This window comes from Prinia subflava, chromosome Z, assembly GCF_021018805.1.
Source record: "Prinia subflava isolate CZ2003 ecotype Zambia chromosome Z, Cam_Psub_1.2, whole genome shotgun sequence".
NCBI lineage: Eukaryota > Metazoa > Chordata > Aves > Passeriformes > Cisticolidae > Prinia > Prinia subflava.
Genome location: NC_086283.1, coordinates 14,220,050 through 14,245,110, shown reverse-complemented (window position 1 = coordinate 14,245,110; position 25,061 = coordinate 14,220,050). Strand labels below are relative to the sequence as shown.

The following is a 25,061-nucleotide window of genomic DNA, read 5'->3' as shown; positions in this document are numbered from 1 at the left end:
TACTAAAAACTGGACTGGAAACTCCGCACGGTGAAATTTCCCATTTCCTCAATGCATACTAAGGAATTGGTTGTGTTCCAGTTTTTTTTACAAAATTTATAGACATGAGATTTGAAAGTCCCTGCTGCACTTGGTATTCACCAATTCACTGTGCTCTCAAAAGTAGGGCTTGTCTTGTTGAGAAATAATTTTAATTATCAGGGAACAAGGCCGAGTCTTTTATGTATGGAGACATTTCTAGAAGGCACTTTTTAACTTTAATATAAGGAATTTTTAATTAATTTAATTCAACTTTAATATAAGGCCACTTAAAAGCGGCAAATGCCAGCATGGACAGTAAATCTCTCAAATATGTATGTATGTGTGTGTGTGTAAATACAGTTATTTTACAGCCACTTAACTCTACCCAGGAAGGATCTAAGCATATGGATATCTTTAAAAGCTTTTGGGGGCTAATATCACTGGTTTTCAAGATGAAAATATATTGTAGCACCAGGATCAAAACCAAACATTTTCTTGATTTGTTTTTTTCATGTAATTCCTTGTGAATAATTCAGTTATTCCTAAGAGACTGCTCCCATATTTCAACCAAAAAGGGAGAAGGTAACACCAGGATTTGGCTTAGTGCCATTAAACCCACAAAGTGTGTGATTTATAAATGCATACTTTAAAATTAAATTATAGTTTGCTCAGAGTTTTCTTTTAAAGTTAAAACTCTAGGCCATGATGATGCATTGCAAAGACACAGGCTGAGAATTAAAACCAAGACTGAGGCTGGAGGGTGAAAGAAACACTATGAGGACAGAAGTTTTGAGTAGCAATAATAATAAAAGATATAGAGAAGTTTGAATGCATCTTAGGAAAATCTGTGGGGAACTTGTGGAAGTTGAAGCAATATTTAGCACATGACTAGACAAGACCCATTTCTCCAGACATCATTTGTGCAGTTTAAACAGAAAGCACAAACCACCTGCCATGTACTGTACTTAAACCCCACCAACAACTCCAGGCTGAACTGGGGACGGGAGACCATCCTTCACCACCTTTTCTGTATCCCCAGGCATGCCACCCTGCCCAGACTGGGAAGGACTGCAGCGGGAGAACAGGGATCCTGGTGTGCCATGAAGGAGGATCTTCTAAGTCAGTCTAAGCAGTAAAAGCAGCAGAGATTGCTCTTCTTTAGAGGAATCTCTGTCGCAACAAAGGAGGAGCTCCCATGTCCTTGTCTGGGAGAGCTCCTGGAAAGAAAGCCAGGGGATAATTTCCATAAGCAGTGTGACAAAGCTGCTCCTGAGGACAGATGCAAGGTGTTTTCCTCACAGACAACCATGAACCTGTCTTGCCTCGCTGCAGACACCAGCGCACTTGCCCAAGCCAGCAAGCAGGAGCCAGCCTCCTGCCACATGATACCACAGGAGAAAAACAAAGTGTACAAATTTCATTGAGACCTCAGAGCCAAGACTGAATCTGGTCGTAGCAAGACCTCTGAAATAATTTTCCTCTTAAATCTAAAGGAGCGAATTATAAGGATTCTGAGCCAGAACTCTGACAGAAAAGGCCCTCTAAGGCCTTTCCTTTAAAAAGTCTCACAGAGGAACCTCACTTTAGACCTGCAGCAACATTTACACCTTGAACCAGAATGATCTTCACACACGAGATTCCTTCAGCATGCACCTGCTTGGATTGTAAGGCAATCATGAGGAATTCCAGAGTTACAAATGTCAAATCCCCAGGGTATCCTACCATCAGCACTTCCACAAAGCAATAATCCCAACACAACATTCAAGATATTGTACCAAAATGTTTGGTAAGGTCAAAACACCTCAAAACACCTTTCAAGTTTTCAGTCAACTCTCCCAAAGGCTTCAAGAAAAACTCACCGAGAAACACACAAATACTGACATTGCCAGGGGCCTGTCAAATATTTCCTGCCCATAGTGGACCTGTGCATGAGCTAAGTTTTGAGGCCTTTTGCCAATTTCCTCTCTTGATTTCTGAGTGTAGTTCAGTACAAAGCTGCCAGATGAAGCTTGACAGAGCCCCATTTAAGTGTTAATGGACACATCATGTTAACAGGCTTAAGGCTGTCATCATGATCTTCTGCCAGAAACCCCTCCAGTTCGTATTCCCTGCAGGACACTGCTCAACTCGTTTGGTGCTGCCCTGGCACAGCACCAGCCTGTGCTGGACATCAGAGATCACCATAATTGACAGCTCTAAGTTCTCACACTGGATGCAAGCAGAGGTGGAGATAGAAAAAGGAGACACTAAAAGAAAAAAAAAACAGAAGCAAACAAACACACTCTCCACCAGACCAGTACTGCAGGTTTGATCCAGTGGTTATCTAGAAAATACTAAGAAGCTCAGTGACCATTAACCAGCTTCCAAATAGCAGCTTAACATCTTCAGTCTGCAATCTGGTATTAAAGAATATGTGCCTCAAATAGTCCATTAATATACAATCTACTGGACTCAAATCACCTCAGATCTCTAAGTCTTCAGTATTTACATTTAACCAAGCTCTGGCTGGATAACAGAAATATGACCCAAATGTGCTGAAGCACTTCTCTCCCTTGTTACACTGCAAGGGCACAGAAAAAAAGCCAGGGTTCAGCTCCACACTGTGTGTCCTGGTCTGCCGGGACTTCCTCAGGGGAAGGCCCAGTATCGTAGCAACCTTCCCCACCCCAAATTACTACTGCACAGTAGCACAAGAAGAAACACAACAATCCTGCCACCCAAATATGACCAAGTATCAACTAGGAGAACCAAGCTGTTCTTACTTCCATCCTCACTAAGTTAAAAACACCCTGCACAAGGTGGTGAAAAAGAGGCTGGATAAAATAAGTGGAGGGGACCAGGTAAGGATCTGTAAGTGCCCCAGGTGGCTCCACGTGCGAGGGTTAGTTTTGTGAGAGCTCATTCCTGCCATGGGGTTGTGTGCAAGCCACAGAGCTTGGGAGTGAGAGAAACTACCACAAAACAAGTTAGTGTCTTTTAAAAGAAAGGAGGAAAGCAAGAAAAAAAGCAAGGTACAGGGGTAACTGTGATTTTAAAATTTTTTTTTTAAGCAAAATAAAATATATTATGTGCAGATGGAGGGAAAAGGAGAAGGACAGGAAAGAATGCAAAGCCAAGGAAACACTGTTGTCTTATCTACAACAAGGGAAGAATTTGATCAGAATTGGCGAGGCTTAAAGCAGCTACTGATTTTTCAGGAGGACACTGCAAAAAAATCAACACTGATGAAAAAGTCAATCAACCATTCTGTTTCATTGGTGTAAGGGAAAAGTTGATGCAAACGGAGCAATTAGTTAGCAGCTGGAGGTCTTCACCTTTATCTCCTTGAAGAAGGAAGCTGTTTCGCCCTCGATAATTGGCTGCAGCAAAGGGCTTCTCCGCTTGCTGGAGGGGGAACCCTGTGACAGGTGTTAACAAGTATGTTACATTGTGAACCCCTTTCTCCTCCACCACCTGCTCTCAGCTCATTCTCACCCACACATTCACTCTCAGCTCATTGCTGGACCACCAGGAGAAATATCTTTCTCAAAGAAGAAAAGTAGGCCTGGCAAACCCCCTGAACCTCAGGCTGTTTTCTCTCAGGATGTTGCTCAGCAAAGGACACCACTGCCAATCTGTTTTAAAAAAGAAACTCGGATGATTACTAGCTGGGTAGTGAGTACAAGGCAAAGTCTGCAAGAAAATAATACCCAGCCCGAGGCCCATACACACACAGAGCATTTGGCTGGCTCTCCAGAGCCACAGGGTAAGCTCAGTCAGGCTCTCCAGATTTGCTTTCCAGGAGCCTGATTTCCCACCGAAGTACCTACTGATGTAGAGATGGATTTTCAAATGTATCTTGTCTCTCTATGAACCTCTCACTGTTCTCACTCAGAAGACTGGGAAAAAAACCAGTCTCATCTGTCCTCTGCTAACCTCTGTGTATTTTCAGTTTTGTATCTAAACAGAACCTGGGCTCTCTTTGACACTTTGCATTGAACTGCCCATGCACACCTACACAGCTTGATTGCCAGCACTGTCTTCACAGCAAACACTTTGGGGAGTATTTTGCATATTCCAGGAGGAACAGCTTTTTATTTTGTTTTAAATGCAGGACCAGGAACACCTCCCAGTATCTGCAGGAAAAAGCCCCACTCCTCAGTGACACTGCACTGGGTAATGCTGTGCCAGCCCATTCACTTCATTGGCCCTCTAGGGAAAAGTGGGCAGGACATGAGCACTGCTCAGGAAAAGCAAAAAAGGTTCACACATGACAGAGTAAACAGGAACTTTGATAAAAGAACTCTCTTTCCATAGAAAAGCTTGAAGTATTCTGAGTCAGTTTTTTAGATTAATTAATTTTTAAAAACTGCACTATACAAGTCTAAAGTTAAAGACAGTGAATTTTCTCCCTAGAGCGGTGTATTAGGTTTTTTTGCTGGTAGCAAAGCACCAACTTGGAAGAGGGAATATCCAAGGACCTCTTTAATACAAATGAAGTGTTAGAAGACTGAGGCCCCTTTCTTTCAGCTAAGGACACACCTGGCATCTCCTGTGGGATCTACTCAAGTCTGTGTTTCTGTGTACAGGAACCCTGTGCACACAACTCTGCTGCTTGGAACCAAGCAGCATCGAAGACTTACAGCTCAGCATGGCTGGTACAGAAAAAGAATTGAGGCTGTAGCCAAACAGAGGATGGATGAAGTAATAGCAGCAGCCCAATGGAAAGAGAAGAAATAATACAAGGTAAGATGTGCCCTATGGCTCACAGGTGGGCACTGAAGTCCCTTGACCAGTTTAGCCCAACTTCAGTATTGAGTGTGTCATTGATTCAGTCATGTGCTTGATCTTTTGAGTGATAAGGGAGGTTGGGACTTAGTCTTAATGATTGTGTGGCACACAACAGTGTGGTGATTCCTGCTTCCTCAGCTTGAAACCAAAGAAATAGCCCGCAAAAGAATGCTCAACTCACAATAATAGGAATAGTGTTGGCTCTGGAGAGGATCTGCTTGACCAAGCGATACCTGTCATACAATGGCTTCATCACCTGCCGTTCATTTTTGGTAACCTGAAAAGGAAAAAGAGGAGACATCCATGAAGCCTGCAACAAATACTCCACTCTAGAACTCATGTGCTTGTGATCACCCTCAGTCTGAGGGGCTAAAAGAGACTTGTATGGGGATGACAGGAGAGCAGCATTAGCCCTGAAACTCCTGTCCATCACAGCATCGCCTGTGCCCGCTGCCAGCTGAAGCTGTGTGTGGGGTGTCTGCTAAAGGGTCTGTGAGAGTTAGGTGGTTTAAATGACCAACTAGGGATCAGATGTCCACAGCACAAAACGACCTGTGGAGGCAGCACTCTGCTTGCAGTCACATCTTCCACTGTAAGCACAAGATGAGCTTTCCCATCCTTGTTCTTGTGGCTGGCTCTCAATAGCCATGTTCATGACCCATCAAAAGAGAAAGCAGCTGCACTGACTGGATGTTGCAATGTGAGACTTCCTTGAGTATGGTAAGCTACAGATTTCACAAAAACTGACTTTCTGGCTTTGCTATTCCTCCTAATTTCCTGTCCAAGTCAGCAGCTTTTCCACTTTTTAGCCCCCAACCTTGCCCTCCATCCCTCCTCATAGCCACTTGGCTGGGAAGGATGCACTGCAATGCTCAGAAGGGATGAAGGTGCCAGGGCTGTGTGGCATAGAGGAGAGACAATAGTGCTTTGATGTCCACCTCGGGTGTTCCTTATATTGCTCTGTCCTTAACTCCACTCCTCCATACTGCTTGTTGTGCTCCCTCTCCAGTTTGAGAGCATTACAAACTGAGTGTGTTCATTTCTGGTTTTCTTTCAGATTCAAGGTGGGTTTTATTTCTTCAGTGTTTTCTTATAGCACATTAGAAAATGAACAAGATCTTAGCAAAACCTGATCATCATTCAGCACTGTCTGACCCACATCCTTTAAGTGTCCTTCCATTAGATCTTTTGTCTAACTTTAGATTATAAAGCTCTTATGAGGAAGCTTTAACTGATGTCATGCCTTTCTACTTGCTGCTAATCACTAGCACACCTGAACAACTGCCATACAAAAATCAGCATCAACAGCATAACCCCTAGGGAGCTTTGTGCATTCTCTTTTTCTACAATAGAAACAGGAGAAAAGGAAAGGGAGGCAATTTCAAACTGCTTTTCTTTTGTCTGAAGTTGACTTTCACTAGCATTACCTTTCTAAAGTTTTTACACCCTCCCTCCAGAGAAAGAAATGGTTTTGGCTTGTGAGGAGCAGAAAGGCTGTAAGTATTGCCCGGAGTGGGATGGCAGGGATGAACTCTAAGAATCTGGAGGCAGCATACGTCTTCATCCTGATAAGCAAGCCTATGTTTCCTATGTTGGGGTCAGATGAACATGGTGGAAAAGGAGGAAGATCTTTATTCCTTTCCTGGTTCAGTGCAAATATCTCCAGGCCTGATAAGGGGCATACAGATGGGCAGTCTGAGCTCTGGGGGCCGAATGTCCCACACCCCTAAAGCATAGCAGGGCTCCAATTCCTGACAGCCTCAAGCTGCCTGTTCATTGAGTAAGCAGCTCACATGGATTAGAGGGATGTGAGCAGCATCAAACAATTCACTCAGTCCTCTTTGTGTTGAGTTTTGTGCTGATCTGCCTGCACTCAATTGCACTGGCTAGCAATTTGCCTCCAGCTTTGGACATTTCTCTGTAATCCATACGGAATACAACTAGAGAAACTGAGTAACCTATTAATACATATATTACTATTCCTAGCTTTACAAGATTAGCAGTTTGTGGAACAGGAGGTTACAGCACTACTGTTGGCTCAGACAGTCTGTTATTTAAAAAACCCAAGACTATGATAAGGCTATGTTGAGGCTCAGAATAAACCTTCAATTAATAAATTCAAAGTTGACTAACAGCACTGTTCTGTACAGAAAAATAAACATAAGCCTTGGAATGGGCACAAAGTCCTTAGGTATGTTGAGGGATGGAAAGGTTAAACAACGTCCTTCAGTATCTGAATATCAGTGTGGAAGAGCAACACAGAGAATTAATATAGGCGTTAAAGTTAAGTGTATGGAGTCCAAGCCTGTCCTGCAGCTCATTTACACCAGCAAACTTTACAGAAAGCATATTCTGAAAGTAAATGTTTAGTACATGGGCACACTGACTCATAAGTTAAACATAAGCAAGACCAGTAAAACCTGAGTATATTTTGGGAGAACATCAAAATGCAAAGAGACTGTTTGAACAATGGAGCCTTTGACACAACTCTGTGGCACACTCCACATGGCAAAAGAGCAGCAGCTGAGAACAGACCATTGCTTGCATTGTTAGAGCAGCTCAAGAATTTCTGCAGAGACTGACTTTTGGCTTAACTAAAACAGTTCAGTTCTACCTCTGCAGGTTCATCTATCACTGGTGCAGAAAGACCCAGTTGCACAATAAATCTGAGCTCCATTGGTTTTTTTTGTTTAGTTAAATATCTTTAAGGAGAAAAAAAAACCAAACTTGGCTGAACTACCCCCATTCTCCTCAAGCTCTCAGTACTTTTCCACTGCTGCACTGCCAGGAGCTGGGAACAGCAAAAGCTGATCAGTCTTCCTTGCCATGCAGTTCAGTGTTGCTAGGTATAGACAGCTTACTTAAAAACAAAACAAATGAAAAAGCAGTTGTATAAATGAAGCATTGGAAAATGTCCATGGAAATAAAAGTATGCTGACAAGATAGGCTCTGGGCTTGCTATCTTTTTGAACAGATTGAAGTGAGTTCACTTCAGTAAAATGCCAGCTGTTGATTTATGTAATTGTAAAAGCAGCAAAAAAAGACCTGGTCTCACAGAGAACACAGGGAAGGTTAAGTAGATTCCCTTGTGCATCCCTTTTTCTATTTTACACAAGAATAAATCTGCCAATCTTCTCATGTAACTATGCCATTTTCATTTTTTGCTAATACAGTTGTGACTGTACAATATTAGCACTCCATGAAGGCATTTAAATAAATTAGTGAGACTTTTTAAAACACTGGGTAAAGAAAGGTATAATTCGGAAGGAAAAGATCAGGAATCTCATATAGCAGAATGACAGATTTGTGAGCTGCACCAATCAAGGACTCCTTATAACCAGTCATTTGCTGCTCCCAAGCCACTGCTCAGGGGATTAGCAACACTCTGAAATTAAGTTACTTTACCTATACAGCTGGTCACAAAGATTATAATGTCATCAGTGAAAGAGAAGGAAGGACTCATAAAAAGCCAACCTCATGGCCTGGAAGCCACTGTGTTTCTGCCACAGCAGGGATCAACAGGAGACAAAACTTAAATCTCTGTATTCACAAATAAGTTGGCCTTGTTAAGATCAAATGTACAAGAAACCTTATACCACTGATACCAGAAAACTGCAAACTTCCTGCTTGGATGCGGGACCATGTATAACTATTCCCATGCAGACCGTCCACTGGGCCACAAACTGGATGTCTGTGAACCTGATGAGCACAATGCCAAAATAATGCCCACTAAGCCTGTAGACTCTGTCCTGCAGGTGTCTGTCCAGCCCAGGGCTGTGTGAGGACAACACCGACACCTTGCCTGCAACAGACTCCTCAGCAGCTGTGGAAGTGAAGGACCAGTGAGGTGGATTAGAGGGTGCACGTGTGGTTTGGAGAGCAAGAAGTTCGAGTGACCTGACATCAAAGTAGCATATTAGGGGCATCATTTACCAAAGACAAAGACATAGAAAGATTTACTTTGACGAAAAAAAGAAAAGAAAAGAAAAAAAAAAAGAAGCTGCAGTACATACCGGTCTGCCATGAATGCCTTCATAATACAGCAAAGCTTTTTGAAGAGCCACTTTTTCAGCTGCTATCTGATCTCGTGTCATGTCCTATGAAAAGCGACACAGAGAGAGGGAAAGGGAGGAAGAAAACGAGTCAGATTCCTGGACTCAAAAAATACTAATCTGTGCCATAACCAAAGTCATGTCATTACATTTTAAGGATTAATCTCTACCTTCCAGTTGTCTTTTCCCAGCTATACTGCCAAAGAGACTGTTAGTGTGAATAGAACCTTATGGTCAGTGCAGGCAGATTAAACACACAAATTCTGCATATGAAGGTATTTTATGTACCTAAAGCGGATTCAAAGATTATAACTGTGCTTTGAAAAAAACAACACTATGCAACTTTTAATGATGGTGGCTCTTTTTCAGTTAAATTCTGAAATGTAAATTCTACAGTAGAACATGTCCTTTCTTTTTCTTCAAATCTGAGACAAACTCCAGTACCTCTTGTAAAGCTTGACACCTCTGCTTTGACTGTCACAAACACACTTTACCAAGAACTGAAGTGCAGTCAGATTGTCTCTTTCTGCCAATTCTGCTATGGAATGAAAAGCTGTAGCAGACAAGAGGGGACAAAGCCAAAAAAAACAAAAATAGGGAAGACAGTTAGAGAAGACTTCTCTAACAAAGTCGGCCAAAATTCCCCCACTGAATTTGCCTGAAGCTTTTTCTCCCTACTACAGCAGCAAATATTATCACAGTCCCTCTGTAAGTGGCCAGGCTGCAGAGTCTTGCTACAGTCAGAAAATAGTCAAAACACATATTTTTCTTCTGCAGATCTAGCAAACAAAGATAATGCTGTCTGCCTCATTCTTATACAGCACTGCACAATTTACATGTCAGCAGTCTCAAGAACTTCATTTGCAAGGCTGCCCAAATCTCAGGAGCTCACAACATCAGACACAAAGACCTCCCTGCTGATAACTCTCAGAGATTACAGTAGCTAACAGAGCTCAACGAGAAACTCCGAAGGTTAGCAGTAACACACCCTGAGAGAACAACACTCAGTTTTGGAGTGAACAAGAAGCAAACGGATGACACAATCTCCAGAAGCACTGGAAGACTCAGGATTTGCCAAAAACCTTTGGATGTAACAACAAAAATAGCCAAACACAGGGCAGGAAAAAATTGTAATAATTCAGAAACAGTACTAGGAATATACAAGGGTCAGACAAAGAACACAAGATGACATACAATAGAAACTGAGCTCTAGGAAAAAAATCAAGATACTAAACAAGAGGGAAAATAACTAAGGCAAGTGACCCCAGAGTAAAGGCTGCAGACTTTTAAACAAAATGTAGAAGACCACAATACTTTCACAAGTGACTGTGCAGCCACAAGTAACCTACTTGCACTTAAAGGCCCAAATCTGACCTGCCTACATTGTACCTTAATGTCTTCAGGTCGATTTGTCTCTGCTCGTTTTTCTTGAAGCTTCTTCTGGATGGAGTCAAGGGTCACTTCCACGGCAGGCTTGGCAGATTTATCTGACAGGTCTTGCTTCTTGTCATCCTCCTTCTCCAGTTGAGAGCCAAAGCTCTTAGGGAGTGTGTTGCTGCGCTGACGCACAACAGGGCCAAGGTCTTCCTCCGATATCTTCAGTTTTGACTCTGAACAGGGAAAGGTGAGTAATTTTTCATTTTTAAAATGTGACAGTGTCAGGATAAGTGCCTCACATCAAGTCTAAATGAGGCAGAGTTGAGATACCCCCGCAAAAGGGCACCACTGGTGGCTGCTTACCTTTAAGCTGCTTTCTGAATTTGGCCAAATCATTTGTCCATTTGAGCACTTCAGGGTTGGCTGCTTTGTCACTGTGAGAAGGCTGGGAGGAAAGAAAAGCCATGCTGAATCTGTGTTAAACTACCAGGAGAGATTCACTGAAACAAGTGTGTGGCACAAAGAGGTACAATGGAATTTGGACCCAGCACAGAGCACAGGCACTGGCTTCTGACTGGCAGATGCACATATCTAACCAGCCCGTTTCAGACCTTGTTTTAATTGCTCCTGCCTGTCACAACACTTTCTTATGGGCATCATGAAATGGATTTTCTGTTTAGAAAACACAAAACATTTGAAGCCAATGATTAAGTTGTAGGAGTGACTCAGAGGGCCAGATGCACATTGGAATCCTTTTTTGTTTCCTAACAAGAGGGTACCTCTAAAATAGAGGAAACCCAGCATGAACAGTTGGAAAAGTGTTATGACACATGTATCCACACCCAAGGCTGCCTTACATCCGAAGACATCAAGTAACACAAATTCTAGGCTACAGCAAGCTCTGAGCATTTCTTTCAGACTTTCCTACTGCAGGCAAGATCTTTCCAGTACAATACTTTGCCATTTAGATAGACAAAGCTGCACACAAGCAAAGCTTTACAGTTCCTCTACAAAACTTTCTGTGCATCAAAAGGGCATGTCAGAGCAATTAAGAGTCCAGTATGCTGCTGCTGCTCAGCAGCACTTGACTGTGGTTCCTTGCTCAGGAGTGAAGGCAGCTGCTCTCTCTCCTCTGCAATGCACAGGTGGCCTGGGATTACCACCATGCAAATGAGATCAGCAACGGTGCTTCCCATATGCTGATGTTAAATAAATAAACAAACAGAAGTTGAACACAGCTATTCCTACACACTCTCCTAAGCAGTGGTCAAAATCCTGTGAGTTCATTAGCCTTCCTCTCTTGTGCTGCATAACACCTGGAAAGGTAATCTGCTCGGTGTGCATACATATTTTGGGGGGGGCAGCAGGTCTTCTGCCATTGTTTTTCCTTTCCTCATTATAAAAGCTTTCAAGCCCTCTGTATGTTTGGCATATTTCCCTTGTGTCCCTCTTCATGCTTGACCCACTTCCCTGGTGTCCCTTCTCTTTGCTGCTAATGCATACATCTCCACATAAATGCTTAACTCATAAAGACTCACTCTGTATTTCCTCTCCTCTTCAAATTTGTCCTCAAATCTCCTGATCTTTTTCTTCAGCCCCTGAATCCTGCGGGTGAGTTGTGCAGGGGTAAGGTCTTCTCTGTCATCTTCATAAGATCCTAAAGATGAACTCCGTCTCCTGCCAAGAGCACAGATTGCAGGAAAAGCTTATGCAAACAGCCACAGTACATCTTGATGCAGAGAAGGCCACTTCAACATTGTGTACATAAAGGCAAGGCCCACAAAGTGAGAATGTTATGTTACTACTCTGCAACGATAGAGAGTAAAAGATGCTCTAACAGCCTCTCAGCAACAGCAAGACCCTAGATATTAAGGCACAAATTCAGAAATTATTAACTAGAAAGAACTTTTTAAAAAGTATCATTTCCCTGTGAGCAGGGACAGAAAACCAATGCAGCACAGCCGTTCCAAGGAAATGCTGCTTGATATAACCGTGCAAACCCTTTGTAGCTGCATGTGAAAGTCAGCACCGGTAAATCACAACCCACCTCATGAAGGAATGAGAATTGGGAGGAGAAGGAGGCACTTCTGTATCATCCAGGTACTGTTGGCTCTGTCCATAGGCATAGAAGCGAGGGGACAGCATGGGATCGCTGTCCTCATCCAGAAGCTGGCGAATCAAGCGCCCGGCCTGCGGGGAAAGGCGAGCCTCATCTGAGTCTAAGCCGTCTCGCTGCCATGAGGAGAGAGCAGGGATGGGCTCTGGGAACAGTAAGACAAAGGCTGGTTTTATCAGGTTTGTTTTATATGTAAGACAGACTCCAGGTAACTTTCTAATGAACCCTGACCTACTTGTCCTGCACTGTGACTCTGGTCACCAGGCTTTCTCTCATCACTACTCCCATCTGCCCTGTGCGCAAAGAATTACAAAGACTGGCCACAGTAGGTAACCTACAGAAATATTAGTAATCTCTTAGGTGCAACAGAAAACTACCCAAAAGCTGACCAGGAATTACCATGGACTGATACCAAATGAGGCAATCACCAGCCAGCAGCTTTGAGGAAGAAGTTATGCTGGACAGAGCATTACTCACACATGGTATATGGAAGAGGCAATTGGATGCCAGAAAGAATTCTTTTCAGTTTCAGGATGTACAAGTGCTGTAAATTAATAGTGTATTAATGGTTCTCCTATAGGCCCCAGCACTCCAGTGAGAGTTACCTGCTACTAGAAATTCAAAGCCTGGAAGTAAGCATAGGTTCTTCTAATCTGCAAGCAAAAGGTGCCTCACATTACCACCTGTTTCACAGGGTGCTTAGCCCACATATTAACAATTATAGTAATATAGTCTGAGTTCCCCCTTTTCCCTTTCACATGCTGCTTAGGGCATGGTAGGAATGTGAGGAAATCTTCAGCCCCCTGGACAACCTAACCAGCCAAAAGTAAAAGCAATGTTGTACAGGGAGGTGATGGAGTGGGATAAAAAGAGAAACCCAATTTAGCACTGCTGATTAGCATAATAGAGCCCACAGAAAGCAATCGCCTCAATCTTGTGATCACTCCCTCCAGATGCCATAAAGAGTCTAACATTTTGTGTTCAGATAGTTTACTAAGCTGATTTGCATGCTCCTACTTAAACTGTCTAATCCTGTGGTGCTAAGAGCCAGGCTTTGAACTTATAAATCTAACAAATAGCTCTAGAGTCAAGTAACAAAACAAAAACCTCATAGAAAGCTCCTAGACCAGTTGCAGTGCTACGAACTAATTGTTTCCTGTGCCTAGTGTGTCTATTCTTCATTCACAAAGAGAGGGGGCTTTTGAAGTTATCAGTTTATGAATAAAAATCAGCATTTCCTTTTGCTGAACAAGGTTGATGTTTTCACACCTCAGAGTGGATTGCAGGAGGATTCTCCTGCAGAACCTGTGTGCTGTTTAACATTCCCCCTCTGTACCACTCGGGCAGTGTGAGATCGTTGCTGACGCAGCAGGGATGGGCTCAGTGCTATTTTGCTTGTGCACATCTTCAAGTGATGCTCTCCTCCTTTTGCATTCTTAGCACATGGAGACAAATGGCACACCTCTGCTTAGAGGCTGGTGCTGCATGCACACTAATGTGCTACCCTGAAAGGGGTGACAGGAGGTTTTTGCACAAGCATTTTGCATAAGAGCCTCTCAAAGGTGTTGCGGTAAGAGAAGCACATACAACCTGGCTCACAGGGGCTAATTCCATGGAGTGTGCAATCCTCAAGCTTATGAAGGCTGTTTTGCCATGGTTCAGAAAGCTTATGCAGCCTGAACTTCCTTTAATTTCTGAAAAATGAGTTTTTCTAAGCTCTGTTCAGCCTTGGCAGTGGCTAATATCTGAAATATTTTGCATCCATGTTCCTGAATCTCTCATGATTTTAAGAAGGGTCTCACAAGACCTTTTGTAGCAAAATAAAGGGTAATACAAAAGGAAAAAAAAATATATATTTGACCAGCAGGAACAAGACTTAAATGATGCATGAAATTCTTCTAGACATCTCTCACTTCTAATTGTTTGAACACCTCTCACCCGCAAACCGAATTTCCTCTTGGAAACTGTTAAATAACACCTCCATGGGATTTACACAGATGGAATAAACTTAGAAAAAACTAGGCATATTTAGCAGTAACTAAATTAAGCTCCTACCACACCAGCTAACAAAGCCATTATCAATCATGCATGATGTACATGACTTTGTCCAAGGTGGATTTAAAAACAGATAGCATGCAACATTCAGGGAATTGCAATGGCTCAAAGAGCCTCTGATCAAACCCCAAAAGACAGCAAAGCACTTTATGTAACCTAACTGAGATTGAGGTATGTCTGCTTCCTATTTTGTTGATTTCAAAATACTCCCCCAAAACAGAAACTCCCGTTCCAACTAAGAAAGTGTTAAAAAGGAGAAGGAAAAAAAGGATCCTAAAAGGAAAAATCAAATTTGAGACTTGACAGAAGAAATGGCTGCTACAGAAAATCAGATTTCTTTAACCCTTGCTCCTAGAAGGTCTGACTCTGTGGGTAATTTTGTTTCCCTTGCTGACCATATACATTTAGAAGACAAAACCTCAACTAGATGCAAAATGGTTAGACTTGAGAGCAACACAACAATTCATCAAGGAAATATTTAGATATGTACAATTACAGATTTTATCTACATCAGACCACTAAATGGATCGGAGCTGCAGTCCAACTGCCTTCTCTCTCCTGCTGGCCAGGTGCCAGGCCCTTCAGCTGGAACCACTGCAATTTCTGGATCAGACAAACACACAGGAACCCACTAAGGGTAAGCTGCTGCTTCTTTTGACAGTGCACAATTAATTCCTCTTTAACAGGATGCATAAAATCTTTTGTTATTCATTTAGCCAAGATAGCTGTTAAAGCACTGAGCTTTTTCTGAAGGCTGCAGAACTCCTGGATTGAATGGGGTTTTTTTAAAATATTTGCTATGAAGTCCAGTTTTAAAGCATACACTTTCATGATTTATGCTGCCAGCCTTTCCCCTTTCTGCTAACTGAAGAACAAAATCTCAATAGAAATGGTAAACATTTCACCTTCTTTGCCACTGACTTGACAGTGCAGTTACCCTTCTCTTCTGGCCTGAACAGATCTCTCCTGCTCAGAGAAAACACTCAGTTTTCTACTCATCTCCACATTCTTTTCATGTACTATTTTCCCCCCTATTTTCCAGAATGACAGCTTTTCATGGAAAACGAAACAAAACAACAAACAAAACCACCACCACCACAAAACCAAACCAGCAAAAAACCCCACCCCAAAACCAAATACAATAACAACAACAACAACAAAAAGGAAGAAAAAAAAGGGGAATATTTATCCAACATGGCTGTACCAGTGCAGAGAAAGTGTGAAAAAAATTTAATGCCTTGGTCAGACTCTCTTGGCGCTTCTTTCAGGCACGCCTTCTCTAAGCTGGCACAGAAGCAGTGAACTGTGTGCTGGTAGTGAGCCTGCAGTCCTTCAGAAGTGCTGCTCTCCCTCTCAAAATCCCACAACCAGCTCATCTTTCAATAAAGCTGTCAGCCATCTGCCAGGTGTGGCTCTGCAGAGCTCCGTAGGCAGACAGAGCATTGCCTATGGCAATACAACCTCTCTGCCAATCTGCTGCATAGAGGGCTGGAGATCTTAATAAAGCTGAACCATTAAGTGCTTCACAGGAGAAGAAAGATTTATTGTATCAAACTGGTGTATTATTGGTGACCTCCAAGCCATCCTGCCGAGAAAACCTGAGGGTTTTTGGTTGCTACATTGTATATTTCCACAGGGTTACTGGGGGCTGCAGGGCCAACAGAGGGGTGTCTACACACAAATACCACTTGAGATATCGCCAGCAAAACACCACAGGTATCTCCTGTTTCCCTCTCTGCAGCCACACAGCTCATACATGCTGCTAACACTGCTTTTAACACACCCATCTGTCAAACAAACGAGGCCACATCTTAGCTACTGTTGATTGAGGTCCAGAGGGATTAGAAAGTCTGAATTTATTACAACACCTGAGGTGCTAGTATCAAATGCTACTTGAAAGATCTCTTATAATGAAATTAATAAAGTAATTTAAAACCCCATCCAAAGCATTCACTAGCTCAGTAACAACCTATTTTCTTCATCTTATAAATAACTATGAAAATATCCTTGTTTAAATACATCAGCATTCTTCCCACATAGAACAAAAGAATAGCCCAAATACAGCGCTACCACACCTTTTCACTTAGGGAGATGACACATCTCAGCTAGCAAGCAAACTTTGTATTTAGTTTGTAGCATAACAATCAAAAATATACTTTTAATATTTTGATGCTATTCAGTAAACAATGCAATTTTTCTTGATACTTAGTATATAAAAATAGAATTTGCCTCATCACCTTTTGACTTCTTATGCTAAAGAGTGTTACACACAAATATACTGATCCACCTAAGTCCACAGCGTTGAAAAAACTAAATTCAGCTTCCCTTCTGCTATACTATATGAATTCTTCTGCATTAATTTGGGCTTCTTCCATGCGAAAGTATCAATTAAGTCAGTGCCAAAACTATTTGTAGATCAGCTCCACCCTCAGGGTCTTAAGTGCTGCAATACTTGAACTCAAATTGTGTTTTTAACCTCTGCTTTTTTTTTTTTTTTTTTTTTTAAGTTTTAAGAAAAGTGCCTGCTGATTGTTTCATAAGTGCTTGTTATTGTAAACTCTGTCTGAAATCTCCGGTACAGAACTTTTTAAAAGTGTCAGTAATTAGGTGCCATCAGCAGCCATTCCACATCATATTGATTTACTGAGCTGCCTGCTCAGCCCAATCTGCTGACAGGACCAGCCGCTGCTATGAAGAGCAACATACTTCCAGATTTTCCTTGAGGACAGGATAGCAAGTTCTGGGCTTGAATTAGAAACATTTGGTGAGAAATCTGCATAACAGTGCTGGCCTGTGAGAGAACACTCTGTTCTCAGTCACTGCACCCGATTCAAACGCAATCCACAACAATTAGAAACCTTAGCTGTGGAAGTAGCTCAGAACATGCCTGCTCCTAAAGCCATCTCAGCTGGCACTCACTGACCAGCTTAGCAGGCATGCCCAGTAGTCAGACGCAACATCCCAGCTCACAGGGACAGCTCGGTCCACATCCAGGGCAATAAATCTCCCTGATCCACACCTGCCAAACGTACACTCTTGGGCCGTGGGAAATCCACAGAGGCAAGGAGTTCAGCACTTGAATTTTGCTGGGGCACTGCTCATGCCCTGAGTGCTGAGTCAATAGCCTGATGATTCCTACACAAGGCTCTATACTTAGCAGGTGAGGGGGATGCAGAAGGCGGGCACATGGCAAAGTGTGAGGCTATGCATTGTGGGGAGCAGGGAGAAAATGTCTCTGTCCTTGCCGTGCACAGCTTTAGGTAAGGGGAACACAGCCTGGAGAAGTACAGCAAATCTCTCCTTGTTTACGTATTTGACTATGAGGTGAAAGGTATGGGAAAAAAAAATCTATGGAAATTATTTCTAGTGCAACATGAAGGCCCAGCGCCCTGCCAGCTCACCTGGCAGTAGTTATCATAGTTCTGTGCCCCCGAATGAGGGCTTTTAAGGCAGCTCTGCTCTTTAAATGATGGAGAGCCTGCCTGAGTGACAAATAAAAGCTGGTCAATGGACAAGGTTGTCTTGTGTAATTTTGTGTCCATTGTTGAAGACTCTTTCCTAACATTTGACTGGAGGCAGTGACAGCTACAGCTGAAGGCAAGTCCTCAACCTGTAATTGTTCTCATGTGTCACTTATGAAAGTCCCAGCAGTTGCCCTGGTCACTAGACGGTCTGTGTTTCCTACAGTATGACATAGAAGACCATGACCACAAACATTAGCTCAGCTAGGTCCTGAAATGGGTAATTTCCCAAGAGATGGACCTACCAAATTTGCTACAGCAAAGCGATAAACAGCTCAGCGTTAGAGAGTTTGAAGGCACAGCCCTTCCTCGTTGTTGTTGGGGATGCAGCCAGAGCTGTGGCATGGGTGCTGCAGAGCTGTGTGAAGGTTTGAGTGACTCAGGTTGGCTGGTAGGGAAAGGGAGGATGTCCTGGTTGCTAGAGGTGTGGATGGGTGGTACAACCCTGCCCTGCAAAGCCAGTCTCAACAACAGACTGCTGTTAGCTACAGAACCAGTCTCAGAGTTGATGTTAAGATATTCCTCTTCCTGGCTGCTGCAAGCTTGATTCCACATCCACAGCTAGGAGAGACTCAGTCTGCCCTTGCTGAGACACAGAAGGCACCATTTTGCTGCTGTTCACCCACACCAACAAAATGGTGATTCTGGAAGGCACACATTTCAGAAGATGATGTCTCTCTCACCCCACACAGCTGATTCTTTTGCAACTGCCCACCTCCTCCTCCTGCAAAATACACGTGAAGAGAAGGGAGGAAGGAGCAATCAGAGAGAAGCACAGTCACATGTGCCCATAATCCCGTCTCACATCTGCAGAGCAAGAAAGCTAGAATCCAAACATAAGAGCATGCCTACTAAGAGGGAGTTGTACCAAAGAAGCAACTTGTTTCATACAATGGGAAAGCCTCTGGCAGACAGAAAGGAACTGTGTGCTCCCCTTCAAGCGTTCATATGATTCCCATCAGTAACGCAGGAAGGAAAAAAAAAAAATCATTATTTCCAAAAGGTTCACAGGACAGCTGAAGCCACACATCACCTCTGAGAACACAGACGTGCTCACCCTGGCTTGAGACCCTGCAGAGCTCTGCTAATTGGCCCCTCAGTAAACATCCAGCAGCCAGGGCCACAGGGGAGCCCTTCCGTGGCGCTTTGATCAGCCGTGCTGCATGTGTGGTGATTCCACCCAGGGAATCCCCACCTAGAAAGCAAATGGAAAAATTCCCTCCTATGCACAGTGACTGCTTGCCTGGCTGAATCAAAGGCAGCCATGGCTGCAGAGTTTCTTTACTCTCACCTCAAGCATCATTACTACTCTCCTCCTAGAGGGAAAGCCAAAACATACTAGGTCACGTACACTGTGGAGGCAGGAGCAGAGAAACTTCCTTCCCTTTTCAGTGTTCCTCTGAGAATGTTATTTTAGAGCAATGAATTAGCTGCACATTTTCCCTCTCTTGCTTTATTAAAACACAACACTTGTGTTTTTCCGCTTCTGCCCTGTCAAAACTCGTCTTTCACTCCTAAAGCATAAACTAACACAAGAACTCTGGCTTGTACACATCCACACACACTGTAACTAGAAAAGGGTTTGATCCCAAAGCTGCTGGACACCTTAATTTCATCCTAATTTCAAATGAAATTAAGGTCATGGCACCCACAGTTTGCCCAGATTCTCACTCATACATGACTAAGTGTATAGCCAATCAAGTACCCTGGAGAGGAGAGCTAAGAAGTAGTATTAAAGCAATTTATATGACATACAATCAATTTAACACTGCCATTTAAGCTGGTGATCAGAACTCCTTCACAGCATGCACAAAAAAAAGTTGTTTGTAAGACCGAGTAACAAATAGACAGCATTTTTTACCAGCTGGGCTTTTCAGGTGTGAAAAGGTCATTATTTCAGGTCATTATTTCCAGTGATTGAAGAAAAGTTCTTTTCAGACTGTGAAATACCCAGTTGCTTTGAAGTGAAGGGCAATCTAGCTTAATTACCTATTGATCAGCCAGTAAAAAATAAGGTATCTTGAAACCCTCAGGGAATTAACAGTACTAAACAGGACATGAAAGTAACTCAAGAATAAAGCATTTCATTTTCCACCTATAAATGACAATTAGATTTAGTACCATTCAGTATTTGCTTCCAGTTTTTCCAAACTTTCAGTTCTATATCCAGGACAAAGTTGTTTTTCTATTGTTTTTAGCAAGAGAACATGGTCACCCAGCCCACTCAGGTTTCCCCCTCTCTCCTTTCACTCACACAACCAACCATCACACAGTCCTACCTTCCCAGTTGTTGTCATCACACAATGATGTTAAATCCAGCCGAGGCACTTCAGATACAAAGCTGTTCTCCTGATCATCAGCATCTTGATTTCTTTGCAACTTGTTTTCAGGCACGCTTGGATGTTCTTGAATCTTCATACTTGAAGTCAGCTATGTTCCCATACACCCAAGGAAATGAGAGAGAAAGGAAAAAAAAAAAACCTGTTTCAGGATGCAGAGGGGGCAAAAAACCCCTGCAAGTCACAGCAGCAATAAGCTCATGCCTTTAGCTAAAAAGATCCAAATAGACCCTGATGTTTCCAGCTCCAGATTCAAATCCCTTGCTTGGTGACCCCTGTGTACTAATTGCTCACTCACACCAGTAAAAACATCTGTCCATTTGCCTTCCTTGAATTTTTCCTTCTTTAGAAAGCTACTGCCCTGACAACTGCATGCAGCTGAGAAAGTAGTGGATTGTGATGAAATGGGAGGGAGGGAAGCAGGGAGGCAGGGAGAAAGGGAGAAAGGGAGAGGGAGGGGGGTGGCTGCGTGCACTTCCTACAGGAGCGCAACTCCTTCGAGCAACAACAAAAATGCTGCTGCTGCTGTGAGGCTGTAGCAATATGGTGCCTTCTAAAAAGCAGGCACCAGAGCTCCTGAGGCAGCAGCCGCAGGCAGCCAGCAGTGCAGGCTACGTACATGAATGCTCTCATGCAGGCTGTGCTGGCTCAGATCAATTAGTGCCAGCTAAGCTGTGCTGGCTGCACATTCCCCGATTTCCTGTGGTTGTTTTCTAGCTGGGCGTGGGGAGAGCAGAACTATTTATGGAGGAGCTCTGGGTATTAAAGCGGTCTTGCGCAAATCCAAACGGCAGTAGGGTTTGGCATGTCAGCTGCAAGCAGTGTGGACTCTGGGAAAACGCCAAAAATTTCCCACAAGCATCCAGTAATAGGAATAAAAAACCGAAAAAAGCTGAATTCTGTCAAGTACATGATTCATCAGCTAGTACTACCTAGAAGCAAGTGCTGTTTGTCTCAGCACTGTTCTCCCCTGCACATACCACACATCTTTGTGCATTTGTGCAGAAATCCCTGCCATTCCCACAATCCAGAGACACAGTGCGCGTGTCTGTGACAGCGCCTGATGAGAGCGCTTCTGCCACTCCAAAATAAACTAGCTGCAATGCCTCACAGAGGGCAGCAGAGAAAAGGAAGTGTAATGCATGTACATAAACATGTAGTGTGATATGTATAAACCCACCAACAAACACGGAGCTAGATGAATAGACAGGATTATATTACTATATAAACTATTTGGATTTGTTAAGAACAGCTCAGGAATAATTCTCTCCAATATGGTCTAGTGGGCAGTCAGCATGTGGATTTTCCCTCTGCAAGTATTTTGAAAATCTAGTAAACAATCTGCATATTCTGATATGGGAAGAAAATGGGCCAAAAGAAAATAACCAGTATTTTTGGACCTGTTTTCCTTGTGAATCCAGAAGCACGGCCAAATGCTTCAATATCCTTAGTACATGCCACTAAGGCACATTTACTTTTTTCATCTGCAGAAAGCTAATGATGTGTTTGGTGCATCTTTTCCCTTTTGAGCAGAGAAAACCAAGTAACTTTCATGAAGAGGGATAAAAGTTGCCCAGTGGACAAATCATATGAATAAATGTTTTTATCTGGATTCAGCTCCATCAATCCCTGCAATTGAATAGGGTGCTAAATAATTCCATCTAGGCTTCCTTTCCCACAAAAGGATCAGGTGATCTTTTGAGGTCCCTTTCAACCTGGGCTGTTCTACTGCTCTAAAAATCTGGTCAATAAATACCCTGGTATTTGTAAAGATTGTTCTGCATTGTATTTTTGTAAGGTGTGTATTTCCTGTTTATTTCAATACATGGCCTTTTTGAAACATTAGAACAAAATGAAACACTAGATGACAGTTTGCCAAGTACTAATAACTCATGCAGCTTGACGCTGAATCTGATTATAAATGTGTTTATTGTGAGAGCTGTACATGGAAAAATGCTAATTCACCATTCAATATCTTTTAAGCTGCTTCCAGGTTGGGAGGACTTAAATATTTCTCTAAGGTCCATTGACAAATTTCCTGCCAGGATTTAAATAGTCTGTGTACCTCACAAACAAAGGCTGGTCAGTGGCCAACTGCTTGTAAATTGCCAGCACAATATTTAAAAGTGATATTTTAAGGCAAGGAAAGAAGTAAAGCGTAGAGTTTCAAAACTGGTGCTATTTTTAATAACAAAGAAGTGTGAAGGAGAGGAAACATACCTAGATTTTAACAATTTCAAAAGGAGCAACCTGAGAATACCATCTCGTCACCACTACTGATACTAATTAGAGACAAATGTCTTTCTATGAAAGAGGGTACAATCTCCTGACTTATTAAGATTCCTAAAAGGTATCTGTAGCAGATATAAGGGCATTTCCCAGATAGGTAAACACATATATTAGAAAGTCACATTGATGTCTTCCTCCTCCTGAAGTCATGTCAGTCATTGGAAATATTTAATAGGTATGTAAAAACATGCCTGTGCCCTGTCTGCAGCCAGTTGCTCTCCTTTCTTTGCTCACTGATGTAGGCTCTAATACAATGAATAAATCATTAGATGTTCTAAAGAACAATGGTGGTACAAACCCAGGAGACTAAAGAAAGCAGATGTTTAACTTCCTTTGCATTAATGCTCCAAAACCATAGAGTGGTAGATAATTCAATATTTCCATCACTTATTTTCTTTTTTAATTTCCTGATGTCACCAGCTGCCAATCTCTAGGAAAACAATCAAGAGAGAACTACTTTGCTTTAGATACGGATGTGCCACAATTTCTTACAAATCAAAGGGGCAGCAAGTTGATTATGCTGGTAACAGTTGACAGTCCCAGTTCACTGCAGATACTACATAAATGACCACAAAAATCTTCAAAGCAGGTACTTGAATTCTGCTTTTTAGAAGCTGGTTCTGTGGCCATGCTTTGTAGGCACCAGTAACTGCAGATTTAAGTAGCCTGGGGATAAATCAGCTGCATTCATTCTCCCTGCTTCAATGGAGATCGAGCATAAAGAGTAGCCCAAACAGCAAGAAATAAATGGCAACAGAAAGATTTTCAAATTCTGATCAGAAGGTTGTATCCTGTTCAATTACATACGGATTCCAAGCAACTCCATATAAAAGGCTTGCTTCCCCTACATGTTATCTTCCATTACAGCCACAAGCAGGAAGCATCCTTAAGTACATTTTAGGAATACAACCTGATGCAAGAACACAGCTATTTTGCTGCCTTCCTCCTACATAAGCCATGCCCATAGCCCTCCACACTTGTTGCCATATTGGTATGAATCTTAAATACTTTTCCCTTATAAAAACCTTGGTACTAGAAACCTGTGTTTTTCATCCTGGAGCTTAGCTACTTCCAAGAGCAGATTATGAAAGTTAGAAAAACCAATGAAAATTCATTTGAGTCTTGTGGGGTTTTTTTATGTCTTTACAGCCTAATGGAGACCCAAGTCAGCACAACTATGGCAAATTCCAAATCCTTTTCCTAACAGCTTTAGACTGGAGGCAGGCTGAAAAAGAGAAAAGAATACAGAGAACTCCATCCCCTTCCTCAACCTGAATGAGTTGTTTGTTATGAAACATATGTCTTTAACATGCCCTAAGCAAAAGGCTTATAAGGGGCAAGGAATGTAAAACAACTCTGCAGGAATGTAACATTTTCTTGACCTTATAATTCCTATATAATACATAATCTCTGGGTTAAGATCCTCTTCTGCAGTTAAAATTTTACACTTTAAAACTTTTCCTAAGGTGTAGTTTATTTTAAGGTTATGATTTCATATTTAAATGTATCTCCACCAGGTTAATTTACAAGCTTAGTAGGAGTATTGTGTAGCATGGCAGCAATAGCATGCGGGTACGTGAGAAACAAGGTGTTGCAAAATCTAGGCTCTGGAAAATACAACAGCTCACTAGCAAGTGCAAGGATTACTGACCCTCTGGGAGCAAAGCAGGAAATCCATGTAAGCCCAGCCAGAGCAGTGAGCAAAGGCAGTCCTGAACACACTTTGCAGGGGCTACAATTTCAAGGTCTCAAAAGCTACACTGGCCACCACCCAGCTGATCAGCTGTTAGCAAGGTTTTACCTTTCCTGCCGGGTGGAAAGAATTCCTGCCAGAAATGAAGTCTAAATTAAAAATACTACCAGCCTTCAGTCACCTCCAGATGGCCAGAGAAACCAGACAGTGGCTACAGCTGCTTTACTGTGCCCATCTAAAATGAAGGTGCAACTGAGGCAGAGGTGCCTCAGATATGTCTCCCCAGTATTTTAAATGCTTGGCTCTCTAGAGTTTATTTTAAGCAAACCCAAATGAACCTCTGACTGCAAAGGGGTTCAACCTAACCCAACCCTAATACCTGAAAACATCACAAAGCCAGTGCAAGAAGTGTGTGTGTGTGTGTGTGTGTGTGTGTGTGTGTGTGCACGGAAGACAAATGGAAAGTTGGGGGAAAAACTGCTGATCAACATCACATCTCGTATCCTGACATCCATCCCAGCCATCAACCCTTAGAAAGAAGCAGGAGGTGATCCAGTTTTCTGAGACAAATGGATTACAGACACCTACGTTGTGTAGGTGTCTGTAAAAGCAACAGGCTGCATTAGGAAATGATAAATAAAAAGCCAAATGATTTTAGAGAAATCAAGAGAGACAAGCTAATCTTACTATCCTGGCAGGTACGCAGTCAGATGTCCTGTTTGCCATAATTAAAAAGGGAACTTTGCGTCACTTAAACCACAGTGCTGACTTCAGTGATCCTTCCCCTTTCGGCAAGGAGGGATCAAAGGGACTGAAGCAGAAGCTATC

At 42.6% G+C, this 25,061-nt stretch overlaps 1 protein-coding gene across 4 annotated transcripts in view; it reads right to left on the bottom strand.

The window, feature by feature from the left end:
- FAM13A (family with sequence similarity 13 member A) overlaps positions 1 to 25,061 on the bottom strand; it is a 129,950-nt gene that overhangs the window by 15,412 nt on the left and 89,477 nt on the right. For all 4 annotated transcript variants that reach the window (XM_063422065.1, XM_063422066.1, XM_063422064.1 and 1 more), the window contains 8 exons: positions 20,192 to 20,342; positions 12,268 to 12,481; positions 11,759 to 11,897; positions 10,584 to 10,665; positions 10,233 to 10,453; positions 8,805 to 8,888; positions 4,973 to 5,068; positions 3,336 to 3,419 (listed from right to left, as the gene is read on the bottom strand). In XM_063422065.1, coding sequence (XP_063278135.1) covers positions 3,336 to 3,419; positions 4,973 to 5,068; positions 8,805 to 8,888; positions 10,233 to 10,453; positions 10,584 to 10,665; positions 11,759 to 11,897; positions 12,268 to 12,481; positions 20,192 to 20,342 — 1,071 coding nt within the window. The remainder of the gene's footprint in view (positions 1 to 3,335; positions 3,420 to 4,972; positions 5,069 to 8,804; positions 8,889 to 10,232; positions 10,454 to 10,583; positions 10,666 to 11,758; positions 11,898 to 12,267; positions 12,482 to 20,191; positions 20,343 to 25,061) is intronic.